The 20,659-nt window shown below is 33.9% G+C and overlaps 1 protein-coding gene and 1 long non-coding RNA gene across 3 annotated transcripts in view; one reads left to right on the forward strand and one right to left on the reverse strand.

Annotated features, from left to right (window-relative positions):
• Positions 1–2,073: 2,073 nt before the first annotated feature.
• The window catches only part of LOC116421745, a 38,524-nt gene continuing 19,938 nt past the window's right edge, over positions 2,074–20,659 (forward strand). Inside the window, exons 1-3 of the long non-coding RNA XR_004232249.1 lie at positions 2,074–2,173; positions 3,922–3,973; positions 5,877–5,916. This is a non-coding gene — a long non-coding RNA (uncharacterized LOC116421745). The remainder of the gene's footprint in view (positions 2,174–3,921; positions 3,974–5,876; positions 5,917–20,659) is intronic.
• Positions 14,272–20,659, reverse strand: part of LSM14A (LSM14A mRNA processing body assembly factor) — a 50,480-nt gene continuing 44,092 nt past the window's right edge. For both annotated transcript variants that reach the window (XM_031954365.1, XM_031954363.1), the window contains one exon: positions 14,272–20,340. In XM_031954365.1, coding sequence (XP_031810225.1) covers positions 20,317–20,340 — 24 coding nt within the window. In that variant the 3' untranslated portion in view covers positions 14,272–20,316. The remainder of the gene's footprint in view (positions 20,341–20,659) is intronic.

Below are 20,659 nucleotides of genomic sequence, written 5' to 3' on the forward strand. Positions count from 1 at the left end.
TCAACCAATGGTTTAATCTATTTTATTGTGGGTTTTTTTTTTTTCATAAAACCAGATTCTAGTTTTAAAAGCCTAGTGGTTTTCTTACTTTCAATTTTAGTAATTTTTTCCTTTGATTTTCAGAATTTCCGAGTTGGTGTTTAACTGAGGATTTTTCTTTTTTTCTTGTTCTTATTATTACATGCCCAATTAATTGATCTGCTTTTTCTCTATTTTATTGAGGCAAGCAATTAGAGTTTATATATTTTCTTTTAAGTACTGCTTTGGTTGAATTCCATAAGTCTGATGTGTTGTCTCATTGTGTTATTTTCTTTAATAAAATGATTGATTGTTTTTATGACTTGTATATGTTTTCCCATACTATTGACTTTTTAAAATGTTTTTCTTGCATTACTCTCATTTTTCCTCCCAATTTTTCTCCTACTTCTCTACTTTGCTTTTTAAAAATCCCTTTAAAGCTCTTCCAGGATGAGGAAATAGAAGCTCAAGGAGGTAAATATCTTGTTTAGGAATATATAGCTAGTTAGCACAAGAGATAAGATTTAAGCCTGGATCTTTCTGGTTCCACTCTATTCACTCTATCCACTATGCCATGCTGTATCTAAAGGCTCATGCCTCTCAAGCATCTGTCCTAGGCTTTCTTCCCTTCTTTTAAAAAAAAATCTCTTTTGATGATTTTGTCAGCTCTCAGGGATTCTATATCTCTCATCCTCCATATCTAATAAATTGTCAAATCTTGCTATTTCTACACCCATGATCTCTCACAATATCCACAATATTCCCTTCTCTCCAATCATAGTTTATACTCTCAATAGTTCTTGCTATTACAATAGTCTGTTAATGGGTCTCCTTGCCTTTAGTCTCCCCTATTTTAAATTTATCCCCTACACAACTATTGATATTCCTAAAATGAAGATTTGATCATCTCATTCTTCCTCTGTTTTCTACCCAAATATAGTCAATGATTTTCTACTTCCTTGGAGGTGACTGGTTTGAGTAGTCAAAAAATATTTGGCTTTCAAAGGCAAATGTGTACTCATATTTTAATATACAACTCCTAATGAACCAAAAATTGCCCTCTAGGATAAAAAGTAAGCTCTTTTTTTTGGCTTTTAAAGTCCTTTTCAATTTAGCCTCAATCTATATATTTCCAGTCTCACTATGCATTACTACTACCTTTCTCACACTTCATGGTCCTAACTAACCTTTTTGCTCTTCCGCAAACATAATACTCCATCTCCTGCCTATATACTTTTGCATTGTATCCTCTATTTCTAGAATACACTCCCTCTTTGCCTCTGCTTTGTAGAATCCCCTACTTCCTTCAAGACTCAGTTCTAGTACCATCTTCTATAGGAAATCTGTCTTGAGTTCTCTAAGAGCTAGTGCCCTCCTTATCCAACTACATTTTATATGTGTACATGCACACACAATATAAATATATCTATATAGATAGATATGCATCTATCTATCTAGATAATATACAATGTGTGTGTATATAAATGTCATCTCCTCTGATAATAATTCCTCAACAGCAGGGAATATTTAGAATTTGTTTTTGTAGTAGATAGAGCCTGGTACTATTCTTGGTACATATTAAGTGTTTAATAAATCCTTGTTGATGCCTTAATTGAACTGAATTAATAAGGACAAAGATACAGGTAAAATGTTCTAAAGAGCCTGAGGAGAGGAAGATCATTTTTAATTGGGGGGTGGGTGGGAAGAAACCAGAAATAATTAATGGAATTCTCCCCTGAACTTGATCTAGGGTCTAGATGGAAGAGAAGGATGTCAACTGACAAGGGTGGAAAGATGTACCCTCCAGCCATTATGCTATTTGATCCTCATAAACCCAGAAGGGGATAGAGGAAGTCACAAAACCATTGAAAATGAGAGTTGAAAGGATTTTACTAATTATCGAGTCCAGCACAAACATGTGAGGAAATTCCTCTATAAAATACCCAAGAAGTGATTGTCTACTCATATTGTTTCCTTTTTACAGAAGTAATGAGGATCTGAGAAGGTGACTTCCCCAGTAATGGTAGTGAAGAGATTCTAATCTAGAACTTTGTGGAGAGTTCTTTTAGCTTGCCCTAACAACAACTACAGTGATATAAAGCATGAGGCTAGGAGGCTGTGGCTGGTTGCTTGAAGAAAAATTGATGACTTCCAGGTAAAGTAAAAATTAGGTTTCCAGAAGGTATCACAGAACTATAGGAAGAGCTCCCCACTGGAAGTCAGGAGAACTCCATTTTATTCTTGAGTCTGATGTTGACTTGTAATATATGTCTTTTGCCAACTCATTTCTTATCTCTGAGCTTCAATTTTTTTCCTGTGAACAATAAGGGGATTGAACTAAATGATCTTTTCTAGTTTCAGTAATCTATGAGATACTTAAGAGCAGATTTCCCTGTGAAGTCTTCTTTCTGATGGCCTTTGTTCTTCCCTAATGTGTGTTGGAAATGGGCTGTATAGCTCAACATCATTTGATGCTTCATAATTTCATTGATGATCCAGGAGCATAACTAGCCTGAGATAAGCAGAGAAAGACAGCCAAGAATCTGCATGAAAAACATACAGCTGAGGTAGGAGGTATCTGACTCAGTAATGGGGAAGGAGATAGAAGAGGACAGACTGGTTAGACCCCACCCTGTAGAGGTGGAATGTAAGTTTTGTGTTTATTGAGAGAGAGCTATTTCTAAAGGAAAGGCTGATGGCTTATGAGCAGGCAATGGGAGAATTATAGCTGCATCTCTCATAAGAACCCGGGAATACCCCAAGGTATCAGCTAGGTGTTTAATCTTCTCCAGAAGAAAGTAGTGCCTTCTGTTACACTGAATATAGATGATTACTATGTTGATCTTGATTTAAGCCTTTTCTTTAAATGAAATATCTTTAAAGGGAAGGTAAATATATAAAGGCATCTACTGAATAATGTAAAATATAGAAATATAGAAACATTATGTAAAATATAAAAATATCAGGAAAAAAATCCCAGCTCTTTCTACTTCAGTCGTGTTGGTTATTTTTCTCTTAGGATTATAGAAATAGAGGTGACAGAAACTTCAAAAGTCATCCAGAACAATACTCTCTCTTAAAGAGTTTGCTGCTGCTGTTATTTTGAACTTGATAAACACCAGGAGCAAGAACATTTCTGCCAAGAGACAACAGAAAAAGAGGATTTTTATATGAAACTAAACCTCCATTAAGTATAGCTTGGATTGTTGCTCTTTTTTGAAATCATATACTAAAGTCTGCACATCTTGTATTGTGTTTCTGTTCTCTGAATTTAAAAAAAAAAAAAAGGCTATTAGGCATTTTTTTTCTTGACACCTCTATCAAGAAATTTCCTCTTTTCTTCCCTCCTCCTCCACAAAACTTTGTCATTTGTAAAAAGTTAATGTAAGCAAACAAAACAAATTCACATAATGATCATGTCAGAAGGCATATGTTACATTCTGGACCTTTAGTCTTCCACTTTATGACATAACTTAATTATCAGTCTTCTGGAATCATGGGTGGTCAGTGTACTGATCAAAGTTCTTAAGTCTTTCAAATCAGTCTTCTCATTTTACAAATGAGGAAATTGAGACCCAGAGAGGATAAAAATTTTCTAAAATCACATAATAAGCTTCAAAGAAGAGATTTTGACCCAGATTCTCTGACTCCAGAGCTAATGCTTTTCCATGGGATCATAATGTTCTTCTCAATCTTGATCTTCCTACAGCACCTTCTTGAGATAATATATGTAAAGCACTTTGTAACCCTTAAAGTGTACAGATTATTGTTAATCCTATTTCTCTATTGTGTAGTTTCAAGTTGTTTTAAAATTTCAGTTGGGATTGTCTAACCTCTGATTGATATCTGATTGATAATGAGATTTGTATTTTTTTCAACAGTTACCTATATTTTTTATTTTAGGAAAAAAATACTTGGACAGTCTGCACTCACCTCATAATGAATGATTCATCAGGTAATTGGCGCCATTTCTTTAAAAAGGACATCTTAAGTCTTGGCTTTACTATGCTGTGATATTAAGCCTGATTATAGGTTGTTGCACTCAAGCTTTTATAAGTCAGAGTGTGGGGGAAAGCATGACCTACATTCATATAAGTAGAGTACATTTAGAAGGCAGAAAGTTTATGATGTAGCCTTGGAAGATTCTACTTCTGCTGGAATTATTGACATCCTTACTTTCCTGCCTAAAGATAAGCAAAGTTTAGAAGGAAAGACCCTGGTCAAGCTGGTGTTTTCTGGGACTAATTTCTCATGATGAAGCTAAAAAAAGAGACCGTAATTTATTCTAGGAGGATGAATCAGGATTTTCACAACAAATAAGCCAAAGCTCTTAAGAATTCTTTTTTCTTCATTAATTTTCCACAGAACTAGGTATGAACATGACACACAACAAGTAGCTAGTCTATTCCAAATAAAGCATGGGAAGAAAAAAATTAGAGGACTCTATTATATCCAAGAGCTGAGCCAGATAATTTGGGAACCTCAGACTCTTCAAAGAAAATTAGATTTGCTGTGATATGATCTTGAGCAACAGCAAACACACGCTCTCTTTCTTCATGGAGAAAGCCCTGAACTCATGTCACCATCATCAATGCTTCAATCAACAAGCATTGATTATTGTATAGTACTTAACTGCTTTCCTGGTCCTGTACTAGGTGCCAATGATACAAAAACAACAACAAAAACCAATCCCTGCTCTCAAGGAGCTTAGAGTCTATTATTTATCAGGTCCAGTATAACCTGAGTCTTTAAGCTGGAGCCCTTTTCTGATTTGCTGTGGACCAAACTATCCCATAGTAATTGATAGAGAGGAAACATTTCATCTGGCTCTACTTTTCTTGAAAAGGCTGCCTGAGATCCAGAAGGCAATGCAATATAATGGAAAGAACACCGACTTGGAAATGAGTCCATGGGTTTAAATCTCACATTTGTTCTTTATATCCTGTGCGACCAAAGGCAAATTGCTTAATTTCTCAAGGTTAGCTCACATATAATATGGGAATGGCGAACTTTATAGCTGCTAAGATAAACTTATAACTCTAAAAATATGATCTTAAGGGCCAATATCTCTAGATTTGCTAGATATGCACTTTTATTTTCACCTTTCAGGAAGTTAGGATCATGTTAAAATGTCCTACATATAGACAATTAACAAGAACTGACTTCAACATCAAATCATTTCAGCAGTTGGTGATTTGAATATGGGATCTGTTTTCAAATGAATGAAGAAAGGAATTAGGATGGAAAACTTAGACATATTTGTGCCCAGAAGTGAGGAGTGGAATAAAAATTAAGCCATTTATTTATTGAATGTAATTTTTATCTCATTGTGATCTGAAAAAGATGTATTTATTATTTCTGTCTGTCTGTCTGTATTTGAGTGTGAGTTTTTTATGCCCCAATACATGGTCAGTTTTTAAGTAGGTGTCATGTACCACTGAGAGAAAAGTATATTCTTTTCTATTCCTATCCAATTTTCTCCAGAGGTCTATTGTATCTGAGTTTTCTAAGATTCTATTAATCTCCCTAATTTCTTTCTTGTTTATTTTGTGGTTAGATTTATCTAATTCTAAGAGGGGAAGGTTGATGTCCCCCGATAGTATAGTTTTTCTATTTCTTCCTGCTACTGGCTTACCTTTTTCTCTAAGAATTTGGATTCTATACCACTTGGTGCATATGTATTTAGTGTTGATACCACTTCATTGTCTATGGTACCCTTTAATAGGATATAGCTTCCTTATGCTCCAGCCTATTACCCTTACTCTTAAAGGTATGTCTGTTTCATATGTGTCTCTTGTAAACAATATAATGTAAGATTTGGTTTTTTATCTTTTCTACTATCCACTTTTGTTTTATAGGAGAGTTCATCCCATTAACATTCACAGTTATAATTACCAGGTATGTTTCCCTCTATTGCGTTTTCTCCCCTATATATACTTTCCCCCCCTTTCTGTCCACTCTGGCCCTCTTTAGTAGTGTTTTGTTTCTGATCCACCCTGCCCTCAATCTTCCCTTCCTTCTATCATCCCTCTTCCCTTCCCTTACTCTTTTTTCCCTAGTGTTTCTGCCCTCCTTTCCATCCAGCCCTTACCTTTTTTTCCCCCTTTCTTCTCTTACTTCTCTTAGGGTAAGATAAATTTCTATTCACAAATGAGTGTACATGTTATTCCCTCTTTGAGCCAAAACTAATGAGATTAAGTTTCCCTAATAAAAAATACAGTTCTCCTTTTTCATGGAATAGCTTTTTTTTTTTTTTTTTTTTTTTTTTTTTTTTTATACATGTACATTCATTTTTTAACATATTTTCATATGAACTATGTTGGGAAAGAAAAATCAGAACAAAAGGGAAACCACACACAAAAAAAAGTGAACATAGCATGTATTAATTTATATTCAGTCTCCATAATTCTCTCTCTGGATGCAAATGGCATTTTCTATTCAAAGTTTGATAAGAATCAACTCTATTATACTTAATCATTGCATAGTCTTGCTACTGTTGTGTATAATTTTTTCCTGGTTCTGCTTGTTTCACTCAACACATCACTTCATTTAAATTTTTCCAGGCCTTTCTAAAATCAGCCTGTTCATCGTTTCTTTATAGAATAATAATATTTCATTACTTTTATATATTATAATTTATTTAATCATTCCCCAATGATTACTCATTTTCCAATTCTTTGCCACCACAGGAAGAGCTGCTGCAAATATTTTTTGCACATGTGGGTCTTTTTCCCTTTTTCATGATTTCTTTGGGATACAGATCCAATTGTGGTTCTGCTAGATCAAAGAATATGCAGTTTTATAGTATGATTTGGGATAATTCCAAATTGCTCTCCAGAAAGATTAGATCAGTTCATAACTCTACTAATAATGCATTAGTGTCCCAGTTTTCCCACATTCCTTTCAATATCTGTCATTATCTTTTCCTGTCATCTTAGTCAATGTAATAGACATGAGGTGGTATCTTAGAATTGTTTTAATTTGCATTTCTCTCTAATCAATAGTGATTTTTTCATGTGACTATAAGTGGCTTCAATTTCTTCATCTGAAAATTGTTTTTTATATCCTTTGACTGTTTATCAATTGGGAAATAAAACTTGTATTCTTATAAATTTGAGTAAATTTTCTATATATTTTAGATATGAAGCCTTTATCAGAATCTGAAACCTTTTTAATTTAATGTAAAGTTATGCATTTTGAATTTCATAATGTTTTCTTGTTTTTCATTTGTCATAAATTCCTCCCTTCTCCAAAGATCTAATAGGTAAACTATCCCTTGCTCTCCTAATTTTCTTATGGTATCACCCTTTATGCCTAAATTATGTACCCATTTTGACCTTACTTTGGTATGCAGTGTGAGGTCTATATCGAGTTTCTGACATATTATTTTCCAGTTTTTCCAGCAATTTTTGTCAAATACTGAGTATCCCAGAAGCTAGAATCTTTGGGTTTATCAAACAGGTTACTAAAATCATTAATTATTGTGTCATGTGTATCTAATTTATTCCACTAATCCACCACTCTAATTCTCAGCCAGTACCAGAGGGTTTTGATGACTGCTATTTTATGAGTGTTAGATCTGATACTACTAGGACACCTTCCTTTGTTTTTGTTTTTTTTTTAAATTATTATTACTTCCCTTGATATGCTTGACCTTTTCTTTTTCCAGATGAAATTTTAAAAAAATTTTTTTCTGCCTCTAGAAAGTTTGATAGTTTGATTGGTATGCCACTGAACGAGCAGACTAATTTAGATAGAATTGCCATTTTTATTATATAAGCTCAGCCTTCCCTTGAACAATTGATATTTTTCTAATTGTTTAAATCTGTCTTTATTTGTGTGAAAAGTGTTTTGTAATTATGTGCATATACTTCCTTGCAGTATAAGTGTAATGGCGTCTCTGGTTTGAAGGGTATGGACATTTTCATAATTTTATTTGCACAATTCCAAATTGCTTTACAAAATGGTTATTCCATTTTAACAGTTCCACAACAATGTAGTAGAATGGTTATTCTTCCTCAACTCCTGATACTGATTGTTCCATTTTGGGGTTATCTTTGCCAATTTGCAGAGTATAAAGTGAAACCTCAGTTATTTTGATTTGTATTTCTCTTATTAGTGATTTGATGTTTTTTTTTTTCCCCATATCCATATGAATACTCTACAGTTCTTTTAAGAACTGTTTGCTTACATCTTTTGACTACCCATCTCTTGGGGAATGGCTGTTATTCTGATGTGCATTATTTAATTATAGTCTATCTTGAGTACCAAATCCTTAACAGAAAAGTTTGATACAATTTTTTTTTTTTCCAATTTGAACACTCTCCTTCTCATCTAGATGCATTAATTTTATCTGTGCAGAAACTTTTCAGTTTCAAGTAATCAAAATAATACACTTTATCTTTCCTAATTGCCCCTATCTTTTGTTTGGTTAACAATGCATCTCCTGTCCACAGTTGTGAGAAGTGTATGATCTGTTCAATTTTTTTATGTTCTTTACTCTTAGGGTTACATATGAATTCAGAATGTATTACAGAATGTGGTGTAATGTGTTGGTCTCTGATTAATTTCTGCCTGATTGCTTTCCAGTTTCTCAACAGTTTTAATCCAGTAAGGAGCTTTTCCTTAGGTAATTTACATTTTCCACTTTATCAAACACTTGAGTTGAGTTCCATTGTTTCTTAATACCCCTTGTCTTGTCTTCCATTGATCAGGTTTTTTTTTTATTCTTTAACTAATATTAAATTGTTTTGATAACTGCTGCCTTATAATGTAGTTGAGATCTGGAAGTGTTATTTCTCTTCAGTCTACTTCTTTTAATCATTTCTCTTGATATTTTAAAATGTTTTTTCTAATGAATTTAGTGGTTTTTACAAAATTCTTTAAAGTATCCCTTTTGTAACTTGATTGTTATAGCATTAAAAGCACAATTTAATTTTGATAGTATCATTTTTATTTTATTGGCACAGCTTAGCCATGAGCACTGAATAATTCCTTCAGCTATTTAGATTTTTTTAAAAATTTCTTTAAGTGGGTTTTGTAATTGAATTTATATGTCTTTTGTGTGCTTTGAGAAGTTAATCCCCACATATTTTATATATTTGGAACAGGAATTCCATTATTATTATTATTAGTTTTGTTATCATATGAAAATGCTTTTGATTTTTTTGTATTTAATAGTATTTTATTTTTCCAAATATATACAGAGATAGTTTTCAACATTCACCTTTGCAAAACTTTGTGTTGCAAATTTTTTCCTTCCCTCCCCAAGACAGCAAGCAATCTGATACAGGTTAAACACGTACAATTCTTCTAACCATATTTCCATATTCATCATGATGTGCAAAGAAAAAGAAATCAGGTCAAAAGAAAAAAAAATGTTAGAAAGGAAAAAACCCAAAGCAAACAACTTTAAAAAAGTGAAATATTATGCAATTTGTGAAGGCAGTTTTCAACATTTATTTTTTGTAGATTTTGAATTCCAAATTTTTGTCCCTCCCTCTATCCTCTCATTTCTCCCTAAGACAACAAGCAATCTGATATAGGTTATACATATACAATCATGTTAAACATTTCTATACTAGTCAAGTTGTGAAAGAAAAATAAGAAACGGGGAAAAAAACTACAAGAACGAAAAAACAAAAGAAATGTGAACACAGTATGCCTTGATTTGCATTCAGGCTAGCTGATACTTTCTCTGGATGGCGTTTTTTTTTTTTTTTTTTTTTTTATCACAAGTCTATTGGAATTGTCTTTCACTATACTGTTGAGAAGAGAGAACTCCATTGTAGTTAATCATCTTACAATGTAGCATGTTCTCCTGGTTCTGCTCATTTCAAACAGCAGCAGTTTATGTAAGTCTTAACAGGTTTTTCTGAAATCTGCCTGTTTATCATTTCTCTTAGCACAATAGTATTCCATTACATTTATATGCCACAGCTTGTTCAGCCATTCCTTAATTGATGGGCATCCCTTCAGTTTCTAGAGAAAAAACAATAGAATCTGCATGAAGATTATAGGATGCTATTTTCTTCCAACTTTTTTGGATTTTTCTTTCTCATGGTTTTTCCCTTTTGTTTCTTTTTTCACAACAAGCCTAATGTGTATCCCATTTCTGGTCTCCTTTTTATATGTGGGGGTAGGGGAAATAATTGTGATGAATGGGATACAATTAGTAATTAAAAAAAGAAACAGCAATGGCAAAACTAATCCTTTCCCATGTCTGATGATTAATCTTAGGAAAGGCCAATTCTGCTAAGCAGAACGAAGAGGTGTTGTCAGTGGGTATGAATAGGTAGTTTACTTCTGGCATTGCTTTTATGATTTTTCTAGACCACACTAGGAAAACAGCTCTCATATGAGTCTGCCATCTTATTGGCTCTTATGGCCTTCTGAAGCCAGAGCACAGCCAGGCCTTCGTGAAAGAGAGAAGTTATTAAGATTTGTGTCTAGTTATCACTTACTCCCACAGACCTCCTCAAAGGTGGATGAACTAGCTCCATCAAATTGATAGGGAATAGGACATTTCAAGTCCATGCTTTTAATCTGGGATATAAATAGGAATGGGTACTTATCTAAAATTACCTGATGTTGAATTTCTTGATTTTATTTTGTGGATCCCTTTGGCAGTCTGGTAAAGCTTATGCATCTTTTCTCAGAATAATTTTCCCCCCACTTAATACTATTTTTATCTTTTTCCAATTATCTGAAAAGTTTTCAATATCCACTTTTTTAAGATTTTGAGCTTTGAAGCTCTTTCTTCCCTTCCCCCTCTTGAAGACATCAAGAAGTCTGATACAGGTTGTACATGTACATGTACAATCATATTGTATATCATTTTTCCGTCCACTGGACGCTACTTTGTCCTGCATCCCATCCATCACAATTATTCCCTCCACCTTCTCAAATAAAAAAGACCATAAATGAGAGGGTGTTCACAACTTCATCAAAACATTAGCATCCAAGTTTTACCATATCCCCTTCAACATTTGTCATCTTTGCCAATCTAATAGGTATGAAGTGCTATCTCAGAGTTGTTTTAATTTGCATTTCTCTAATATGATTTAGAGCATGTTTTCATGATTATTTCATCTTCCAATTTCACCTGAAAATTCTTCATATCCTTTGACCATTTATCAGTTGGGGAATGGTTTGTATTTTTATGTCTTGGACACCAATGTATTGTTGGTGGAGTTGTAAACTCATCCAACCATTCTGAAGAGCAAAAACTGGGACACTAATGTGTTGTGAACAAACCCAACCATTCTGGAGTGCCATCTGGAACTATGTGCAAAGGACTATCAAACTGTGTCTACCCTTTGATCCAGCAGTGCCTCTACTGGGCCTGTATCCCAGAGATCATAAAAGAAAGAAAAGTTCCCACATATGTTTATAGCAGCTCTTTTTGTAGTGCCAAGGAACTGGAAACTGAGTGGTTGTCCCATCAGTTGGGAATGGTTAAATAAGTCATGACAGATCAGAATGTAATGAAGTATTATTGTTCTTTAAGAAATGATCAGGATGATTTCAGAAAGGCTGTCCTTTACAGGAACAGATACTTAGTAAACAGAAGCAAGAGAACATTGTACACAGCAACAAGATTATGTGATGATCAACTATGTTGGACTTGGTTCTTTTCAACAATGAGGTGATTCAGGCAATTCCAGTAGACTTAGGATGGAAAGTGCCATTCACATCCAGAGAGAGAACTGTGAGAACTGTGGAGATTGAATAGAGATCAAAGGATAGTATTTTTATCTATTTTGTTGTTTGCTTGTATTTTTTATTTATTTTATCTCATTTTTCTTGCATAGCATGCCAAATATGCAAATGTTTGGAACTACACGTTTAACCTATATTGGATTGCTTGTGTCTTGGACTGGGGAAGTGGAAGAAAAATTTGGAGAACAGTCTTGCAAAGATGAATGCTGAAAACTATCTTATGTGTGTATTTGGAAAAATAAAATACTATTAAAAAACAAAATGAATAAAACTGGGGGGGAAATGGTGGGAAAAGGAAGAAATCCTATCATGTACTCAGGAATCCATTAAGGCAGAGATGTCTGTGTCTGTGGAACATCTATAGTAGGTCTGGAGAAAGGGCCTGAGGATTTGCAAAAATTATCATAGGGAGGTAATTCTGAACTTTGTAATCATTAATAAATTTATGAGCAACATAGTTCCCAGTAACTGGCTGTTCTATTGTTTCAAAAGTTGATTCACTTTTATAATCAAATGGGCATTATGTGGCTAAGTTATTCAGGAAAAAAAAAAAAAACAAAACTGAATACAAAATACACCCTGGCATCTTTCCTTGTTCAAATGTCATTGTGTCAACTAAAATGGGCCTTGGGCACATAAAATAAATAATGCAAAAACTATCCCATGGCTGTAAATGAGATCTTTGTGGAAAAAAGAACCATTGTTGGGCTAACAGTGAGAACTTAAGATATGGTTTATTGGCTGCATTGGGAGGTGAAACTCCCACAACCCAATCCTGTAATCCCAAATTCTGGATCTTTTGAAAGGGTTCTTCACCATCATTTCAAGGAGACAGTTCAGTGATATGAAGCCTCATTTCCCTATCTGCTTATCCTGGGGTGGGAATCCCTATACACCAAAGAGCCAAAACATCATGGCCTGGGTCTATTTAGGGTAAGATCAAGTGTTTAAGACCCTTCTTTGACTTGTTCTGTTGCCCCTTACTACAGACTACTAGCTTTTGTCACATTAAATAGTAAAAGGCATCCATTCATAGACAGCTTCTCTTGTCTGTAAAACGAGCATGTTGTTATCAAGGAAACCCAGAAGAAATGAGGAAGATAAAAGAATTCAGAAAAACATGGGGAGATTAACAATGTAAAAATATTAAAACTGTATATTGTTAATTTGTAACGATCAAACTTGGTTCCAGGAGTTGAGGATACATATTTCTATTGTTTCTGAGGTAGTGGTGAGGAATGTATTCTGTATATAGATGTGTTATATTGCTAAATATGGAGGGTATCTTGTGTTCCCTGTATTTGGAGATAGCTATACTGTTATTTCACTGATATGGGAAAACTCTTGAAGAAACTTTCAGTTAATGCAGGATGGCAGCTTCTGTGCAACTTAAAAAAAAAAAAAAAAGCTAGACTACAACAATGAGAAATTGCTTAGGCTTATACAGCCAATATGTGCCAGAACAGATATATGAATTCATTTTCCTAGCTCCAAGGCCAGCTCTTTCTCTCTCCTGGATCATGCTGCCTCTTTCCCTCTACTTAAACCATCAAATTAGTTCTTCTATGTCCCCAAATACCTGTCAAAGAACATAGTTTTGATAGTTTTTCTCAGGTGGGATCTAAACATAATTCTAAGTTTCCGAAGAAATTATTCATGGCCAAAACCTAATATTACTACTGTCAGTATCATGACATTGTAATGCAAACTGCACCCTGCAAAATCATACTCCTGGGAAGAAAAATGCTGACTAGTCAGGATTGTGAATGTATTCAATAGACTAAGAGTACCAGGAAGGCCTAATGCAGTTTTTTATCAAAGTTCCCTCTAGTGGATAAAATGCCTGGCCTGGAGTCAGGAAGGGGTAAATTCAAACCCTGCCGCAGACACTCCATGAAGTGTGTAACCCTGGGCAAATCAATTAATCTGTTTGCCTCAGTTTCCTCATCCGTAATAACAGTACCTATCACCCAAGGTTGTTGTGAGGATTGTATGAAATTATAAAGCACTTAGCTTTACAATTAGTGCCTGGTACAGAGTAGACACTATATTTGTTGACTATTATTATCAAATGCAGTCATCTCCCCTAGAGAGTAGAGTACAACAGGGACCTTCAGAGCACAACTTAGGGTAGAATTCATCTTTGGGAGATTTTTGAAGCCTGATCTGATGGCTAATGTAGAAAAGGGCAGACTTCTAGTATGAACCTTTGCCATACCATTTTAATCTTGATTTCTCTTCCCCATGACCTTCCATTGATCAAATTACCATAAAATCAACTCAAAAGCCCTGTCCTACAACTGGAAACTAAAAGCTTTCATTGATCTCACATTCCAAGGTAATACCTTGGATCTGTGAGAGGAACAAAAGAAGAAAACGACTTCAAAATTATATGCTAAAAAAGTTGTTGGGACAGGGGTGAAAAAACTAAAACAAACAATTTAAGAAACTCTCTTTCAAATTTCCAGTGACAGAATGAATGACGTTTTTTTAGCAATCAGATCACAGAACAGGCAGTTGTTCTTGAAGTAGCAATGTTTAAATTCATCTTTATTGAACTTCGAATATTGGGGAGACAGATGAAAGTTTCATTTCCCCACTGGGAGGCGCAGTTGTATAGGCTTGGAGAAACAGCTACAACCTAAACCACATCAAGAAGTTATTTCAAATCAGATTTTTAACATTCAAGTAATTCAAATGCTAATTTTAATTGTCTTTTTAGACAAGAAAGGAATTCAATCCAACTTCTAGAAAGAATATTTTATATTCTTCACTTCCACATTATCAGCTCTCTACCCTCAAAATTTGAATCTGGCTTCAGTCCCCAGAGGGTTCTAAAGAGTTCTTAATCTCCAAATAATAAGCATCTTTTATCCATCTTCCCAGTTCTTCTCTACAGTGGATAGTGAACCTGACTTCCCTTGGCTTCTGGTACTCCATCTATTAATTTTTTCATTAAAAGAAATTTTGTCTTTATATCACCTAAATTTCCCAAAGTCACGGGCCATCCCATTATTAGAATAATGAATTTTTTTTTAAAAGGAAAAAATACCTACCTAATTAACTAATATATGTAAAAAACAGTTATTCAGAGGTAGAATGGGATACAATAGGGTATAGTTTGTGTCTTCTTTCTTCTTTCAGGTCAAGCTTGGTTTCCACTTCTGACTGATCCCTTTGCCTTTTCCTTCCTACAGTTTCTACTGATTCAATTATCATCTCTTTGAAAAGACTCTCAAATTATGTAATCAGCCCAAATTTCTCCCCAGAGCTACAAATTCACAGCATTGACTGCTTATTAGCTATTTCCAAATGAGTGTGAGTGGCCTGTAGTCATCTCAACCTTAACATGTGCAAAACAGAATGTCTTTTCTCCCAAATCAAACCTTCTTCTAAACAAAATCCCCAAATTCTGTTAATTCCTCATTCTTCATTCTCTCATCCCCTACAGCAAAATCAATTGTCAACATCTTTCCTCTCCTCTCTCCAATCTGTGCTCCCTCCCCTCCCCACACTGTACCAGAGATAATTATTCCTAAAGCACAAGTGAATTAAAAAAGCTTCAAAGGCTACTCTGTGCTTCTCCAATAAAAACACAATCTCTTATATTTGGCATTTCAATTCCTGCAAGTCTACCTTTCTAAACTTAATGTGTATTATTCCCCTTCACACAGCCTATACTTCAGTATACTTAGTCACAGATAACATTCCATACATTGCCTCTGTACACTTCATATTTAAGATGCATTCCTTTCTGGCTTGCCTCTTAGAATCACTGATTTTCTTCAAAGGTCAGTTCATATGCCATCTCTCACATAAAATCTTTTTTTATTCTCTGAGCCATTAAAACCTTGCTCACCCACCAATGACCTTTTACTTACTTTTATTTTGTATTTACTTATATGTACATATGTTGCTTTCCCCATATAATACAAGATATCTCTTTACCCTTATGCCTAGTACATAGTAGGTGCTTAGTAAATGCAAGGTTAATTGACACATTCTCCCTCAAGGAGTTTGTAGTACTGAAAAATATTACAACAGGAGTGAGGAGACTTGGGTTCTGGTCCTGACAAGTCATTTTCCCTTCCTGAAGCATCAGCTTTCTCATATTCAAAATAAGTGGAACTGAATTATATTTCTAAAGTTCTAACTCTGAAATTCTATAGCTAAATTAAGTTTTAAATGAGTTCTTTGAATACCTTTAGGAGGCAGTTTAAATGGTTTAAAGGATAGATAGGACTGGAGTCAGAAAGACCTGAGATCAAATTTGACCTCAGATATTTACTAGCTGTGTGATCCTGGATAAAGGATTTTAATTTACTGAAGAAGGAAATGGCAAATTACCACTTATCTTTGCCATGAAAACCCCATGACATGGTATTCTATGGTCCACAGAATCATAAAAACAGGACATTATTAAACAACAAAAACATTAAGTCTTCATGGTACATGGTGGGTGTTTACTTTTGTTTGAATTATTTACTATTGTTTAAACTGAATGCTTATCCCATGTTCATGTTTTGGGAAATACAAACAAGCATAATGGGTACCTTAGAAACCAAAGGTATCTCTAATATTATTTGTAGTCTTAATTGATATACGCTTGTAAAAACAATTACCTCTTATCCTAGATATTCTCTCACCTGTTGATTCTAAAATACTTTCAAATTCTAGAATCTCAAACTGGAATTATCAATATTTACTTTTAACTCAAGCCATAATTAGGACCAAAGAACCTTAATGTTCAAAAAGGAAAACTAGTATTAAAGAGATCAGTGGACCACTCAATTATTTATAGAATGTTAAGAACAGGAAGATATCTTTAGCTGGAAAACAACAGAGTTCAACCATCTCATTTAATAGATGAGAAAATAAGGTCCTGAGATATCAAGTGACTTGCCTATGGTTACAATAATTGTTTAATCAGAGACCTGGTATTCGGCTCCAGGTTTTATGACTCCTACTCTAGTAACTGTTCTTTCCACTGAAAGGTCTTTAGTAATACCAGTTACTATCGCAATAGTCTAAGAAACTTTTGTGCTCTCTGTCCCGATTCTAGTTTCTTCTTCAAGAAAATACTAATCTTATTAATGGCTAATTTTTTTTATAGTTTAAAAAAAATCTTGTGCTATATTAATAAGTTTGGGACAGGATAAATATCTGATCCACAAATAATACACAAATGAAGTGGATTCCCTGCATAAGCAACATAAAAGGTTTCTGATGGACTTTTATTTTCATCCATAATTCAAAATCCAGTGGGTGCTGCTAACATAAAATGACATTTAAGGGTATAGAAGAGTCAGTGTTCAGATAAAAATATTCATATAACTTTCCACATTGAAGTACTAGAGAATTGTAATCACTCTCCTTTAATCTGAGTGGGAATGATAACCCCATTTAAGTTTCATATAACTAAGAATTACTGTTTCTGTGTAGGATACTATTTGATGTTTCTAGATTAGAAAGTTATCCCATTGGCATTAGTATTGCTTATGTATATATGTATGTGTATGGACTGAACTCTGAAAATATTCAGTCTAGGTAGATATTAAAAGTGTTTATATTTTCAGGCCATTAGTGCTACATAATTTTTCTTACTTTATTCAATTGTCCTGGTTACTCACTCCTACATTCTTAATGTTTCAAACAAGAAGGAAGCACTAAAGAGAATGATGGTTAAATTTGTTCCAGGGCAAGATTATATTTATCAAAGCCTCTAATATTCACTAACTAATAATCCCTGAAAGACTAATTTTTTTTTTTTTTACATTTTTTACATTTTTCTTGTCCCTATTCCCTCTTTCTATAAGGCAAACATCAAACTTTCAACACTATGTATGATATGCCAGTTTTCCTCATCTAATTCTAAAGCTAAAATTAAACATGAAAAGAAGCCACAAGAGAATATGAATCTTACACAAAACAAAAAGCTTACTGAGTGCAGCCCACATTTTACAAACTCCAAATATAATTCTATGATTGGGGGTAGAACAGTGGCAGCCAAGCTACCACCTTTTAGGAACCTATCAGGATACAAACATAGGCTGGAGAGGCATTTCCATCTCTATGGCTTCTTCATTTACTGACCTATTAAAAACAGGATATTTGTCAAAAGGAAGCTTAAGGAATCAAGTGGAAAGTAGACTAGACCAAGAAACTGACAATGGCTGTACCCCGAGGTCAACTTTAAGGCCACTCTGTGATTCTAATAAAGATAACACAATGTGGACCCTGCCCTGTTTCTTAGTGCTTTCCTTCCACGACCTAGACACCAAATAGGGCCATGAGGATTGAAAAGGGAACCATAAAACAGTACAGAACTCACCAGAATTTGGCAAAGTGGGGGAAGAGATCAGACATGTGCTATGTAAGCTGTTGTCTTCCAGTTCAAAATTCCTATTTTATGAATATAATCTATAATTTAAAACATCAATTAGATTTCAGAAATGTCTGTAGAAATCAAAGTAAAAAGCCACCAAAACCCTGTTTTTTAAGGCCATATCTACATGCACTTGGTACAACAAGATAAAACAGAAAGATTCAGCAGTTTTGCTATAAATCAAGATTGTTTGGGGAAAATCAAGACATTTGAAAGGATAAATAATGTGACACTGAAATTATTTTGTTTCACTTCACATGTTGCTGTTCAGAAAATAATAATGTTGAAAGGAGAAACAACTTTCACATTTTTTATTGAACAGTTTTATTCTGCCTTAGAATAAAAACCTTGCTTTAATGTTGCAAGGTACACTGCAGGTATGCCATGCTGCTAGTTATTAGGGTACAAAATACCCCACTCATTAACCCAAAAGGCTAGGGAGACGCACCAATTCATACCTTCACAGCATGTATCACTGGTATTATTTACAATTTCTCTTGTTTAAATAAGCCTGGGACGTCTCAGACAGTCTACATAGTTATTGCAACAGTACAGCACTTGTCTTTATGTTCAAAAACCCCAAAAGTTGTTCAGTGTCATGATTTATGGGTCCTCAAAAAGGTTGTGTTGGTAACATGCAAACAAACAGTACTAAACAATATTATCTCAACTATGGCTGCCAAATACTGGACCTTAATAAGGAAACCAAATTACAAAATACTTCCTTTGTAGTGCTATACAAAAGATATAAAATTAAAATTAAGATAAGAATATCAACCACCTTTAAATACTCCCACTTTCTTTCCTACAGTGCAGTTCTCCACTTCTTTATCACTATTGAACATTTTGAGGATAAAGTTAACAAAATCAGCAAATTAGATAAAAACATTTTAATCTTTGGATCCCTTTATTCCTGTGGCCTCCATAAAAACACCTGAATGGCCAGATTTCATTTTTTCCATTATAACTTAAACATATCAAAAAGATTTACTAGTAATTTTTAATTGGCAATGAACTCCATACTGAGTTGCTTGAGGTTCACTGGTCTAAGGACCAGTACTGTAATGTCCTAAGGGCTATCAAAATGCAGCAACTTTCAACACTCAGAATGTTCTTTCAATCCAATGGAATGGGTCTACAAGTATCACAACAAAGACAATTTTAAGAACTGACAGTCTTTTTTTTTTAAGCCCAGGCATATCAGAAATAACTGATGCCTAGAATTTTCTAAAAAAGTTATTATTTATCAGCAAGTAAAGCTAAGTGCATTCTGATCTATGATTATTCATGTCCTTATATCTTGAAGATCTTCTTTATTTGGACAAATCCTGTGATATGCCATAAGCTACAAAATGAAGTTCTTGCAAGTGAAAATGAAGAATTTATCCTCTTTTATATAATGGAAGAACATACCAAATCTTCATTTATATTTCAAATATAAAAATCAAACAAATTTAAAGCCTGAAAAGCTAAGAAAAAAACCAACTATTAACTCTGTTCCTTAGCATATCAACTTTTGCAATAACACAGTATGTTTGCTGACTTAAAAATGTTTATTCTTTAAAAAATTAGTTGCTTTTTATACAGCTATACAAAGTTCTTAATGTTTCTTTGGCAATGGGATATAATGGAATTTTACAACTATATAAAAAAGGTACCTTTGCCTAAGAAACAGTATTTACTGTGTGTACATAGTTGACTGACAAAGAAAATTCTCTACCATCCAGCACCCTAATTAGTTGACGAAATAAGCTACCTCATAAGGGATATTACAGGATTTCCCAAAAAAACTACCTTCTGTGGCTCAAAACACTCACAGTATCACGGCCCCATCTGCAGGTAACTTGCAGTAATTATCAAATACAATTTAGTGATAAGAAAAATCCTCTCAGTGATGAAAAAATACTTATAAGATCCATCGAAGTACTGTTTTAGTTTGTGTTTAACTATACATAAGAAATTACTTATCCTTCTGCTATTCCAAATATATTTAATGCTCAACATTTCTGAAGATGGCCATTTTTTCAAAAAGTAACTGCATTATACCCTTTGAAATTAAGCAGTGAAACCCCAGTGCTGGTGACAAGTATACAGCAAATTCACTTCTTCATTCTTTTCAAGGATGGAAGCTAATTCTCTGGACCATGAAGACCTAGATAGACATTCACCTAGTTCCAAGACTTTCCCGTAGACTATGCAGCAACTTTGTTGTCTTTCTAAAAAGAGGGAAAAAAAAGTTACCTTAAGATTCAAATAATAGTCTTAAGAATAAATTCTTATTATTTCACCTCTTGCAATATATATATATTTTTTTATTTGTAGCTTACATTCATCCCCTCTTCCTAGTGAGTTTAATGGATTTCATTCCAGTATTAGGCATCTTCTACATTTAGCAATTCTTAAATTACTTGGCACAGATAGGAGGACAATCATTTAGTTAAATGAATTTTCCAATTCACTTTAAGTATGAACATTTGGATATTAATTCTGCAGTAGACATGGATATTTCTATCTTATAATGTGGGGACCTGATCC

Source organism: Sarcophilus harrisii, chromosome 2, assembly GCF_902635505.1.
Source record: "Sarcophilus harrisii chromosome 2, mSarHar1.11, whole genome shotgun sequence".
Taxonomy (NCBI): Eukaryota; Metazoa; Chordata; class Mammalia; order Dasyuromorphia; family Dasyuridae; genus Sarcophilus; species Sarcophilus harrisii.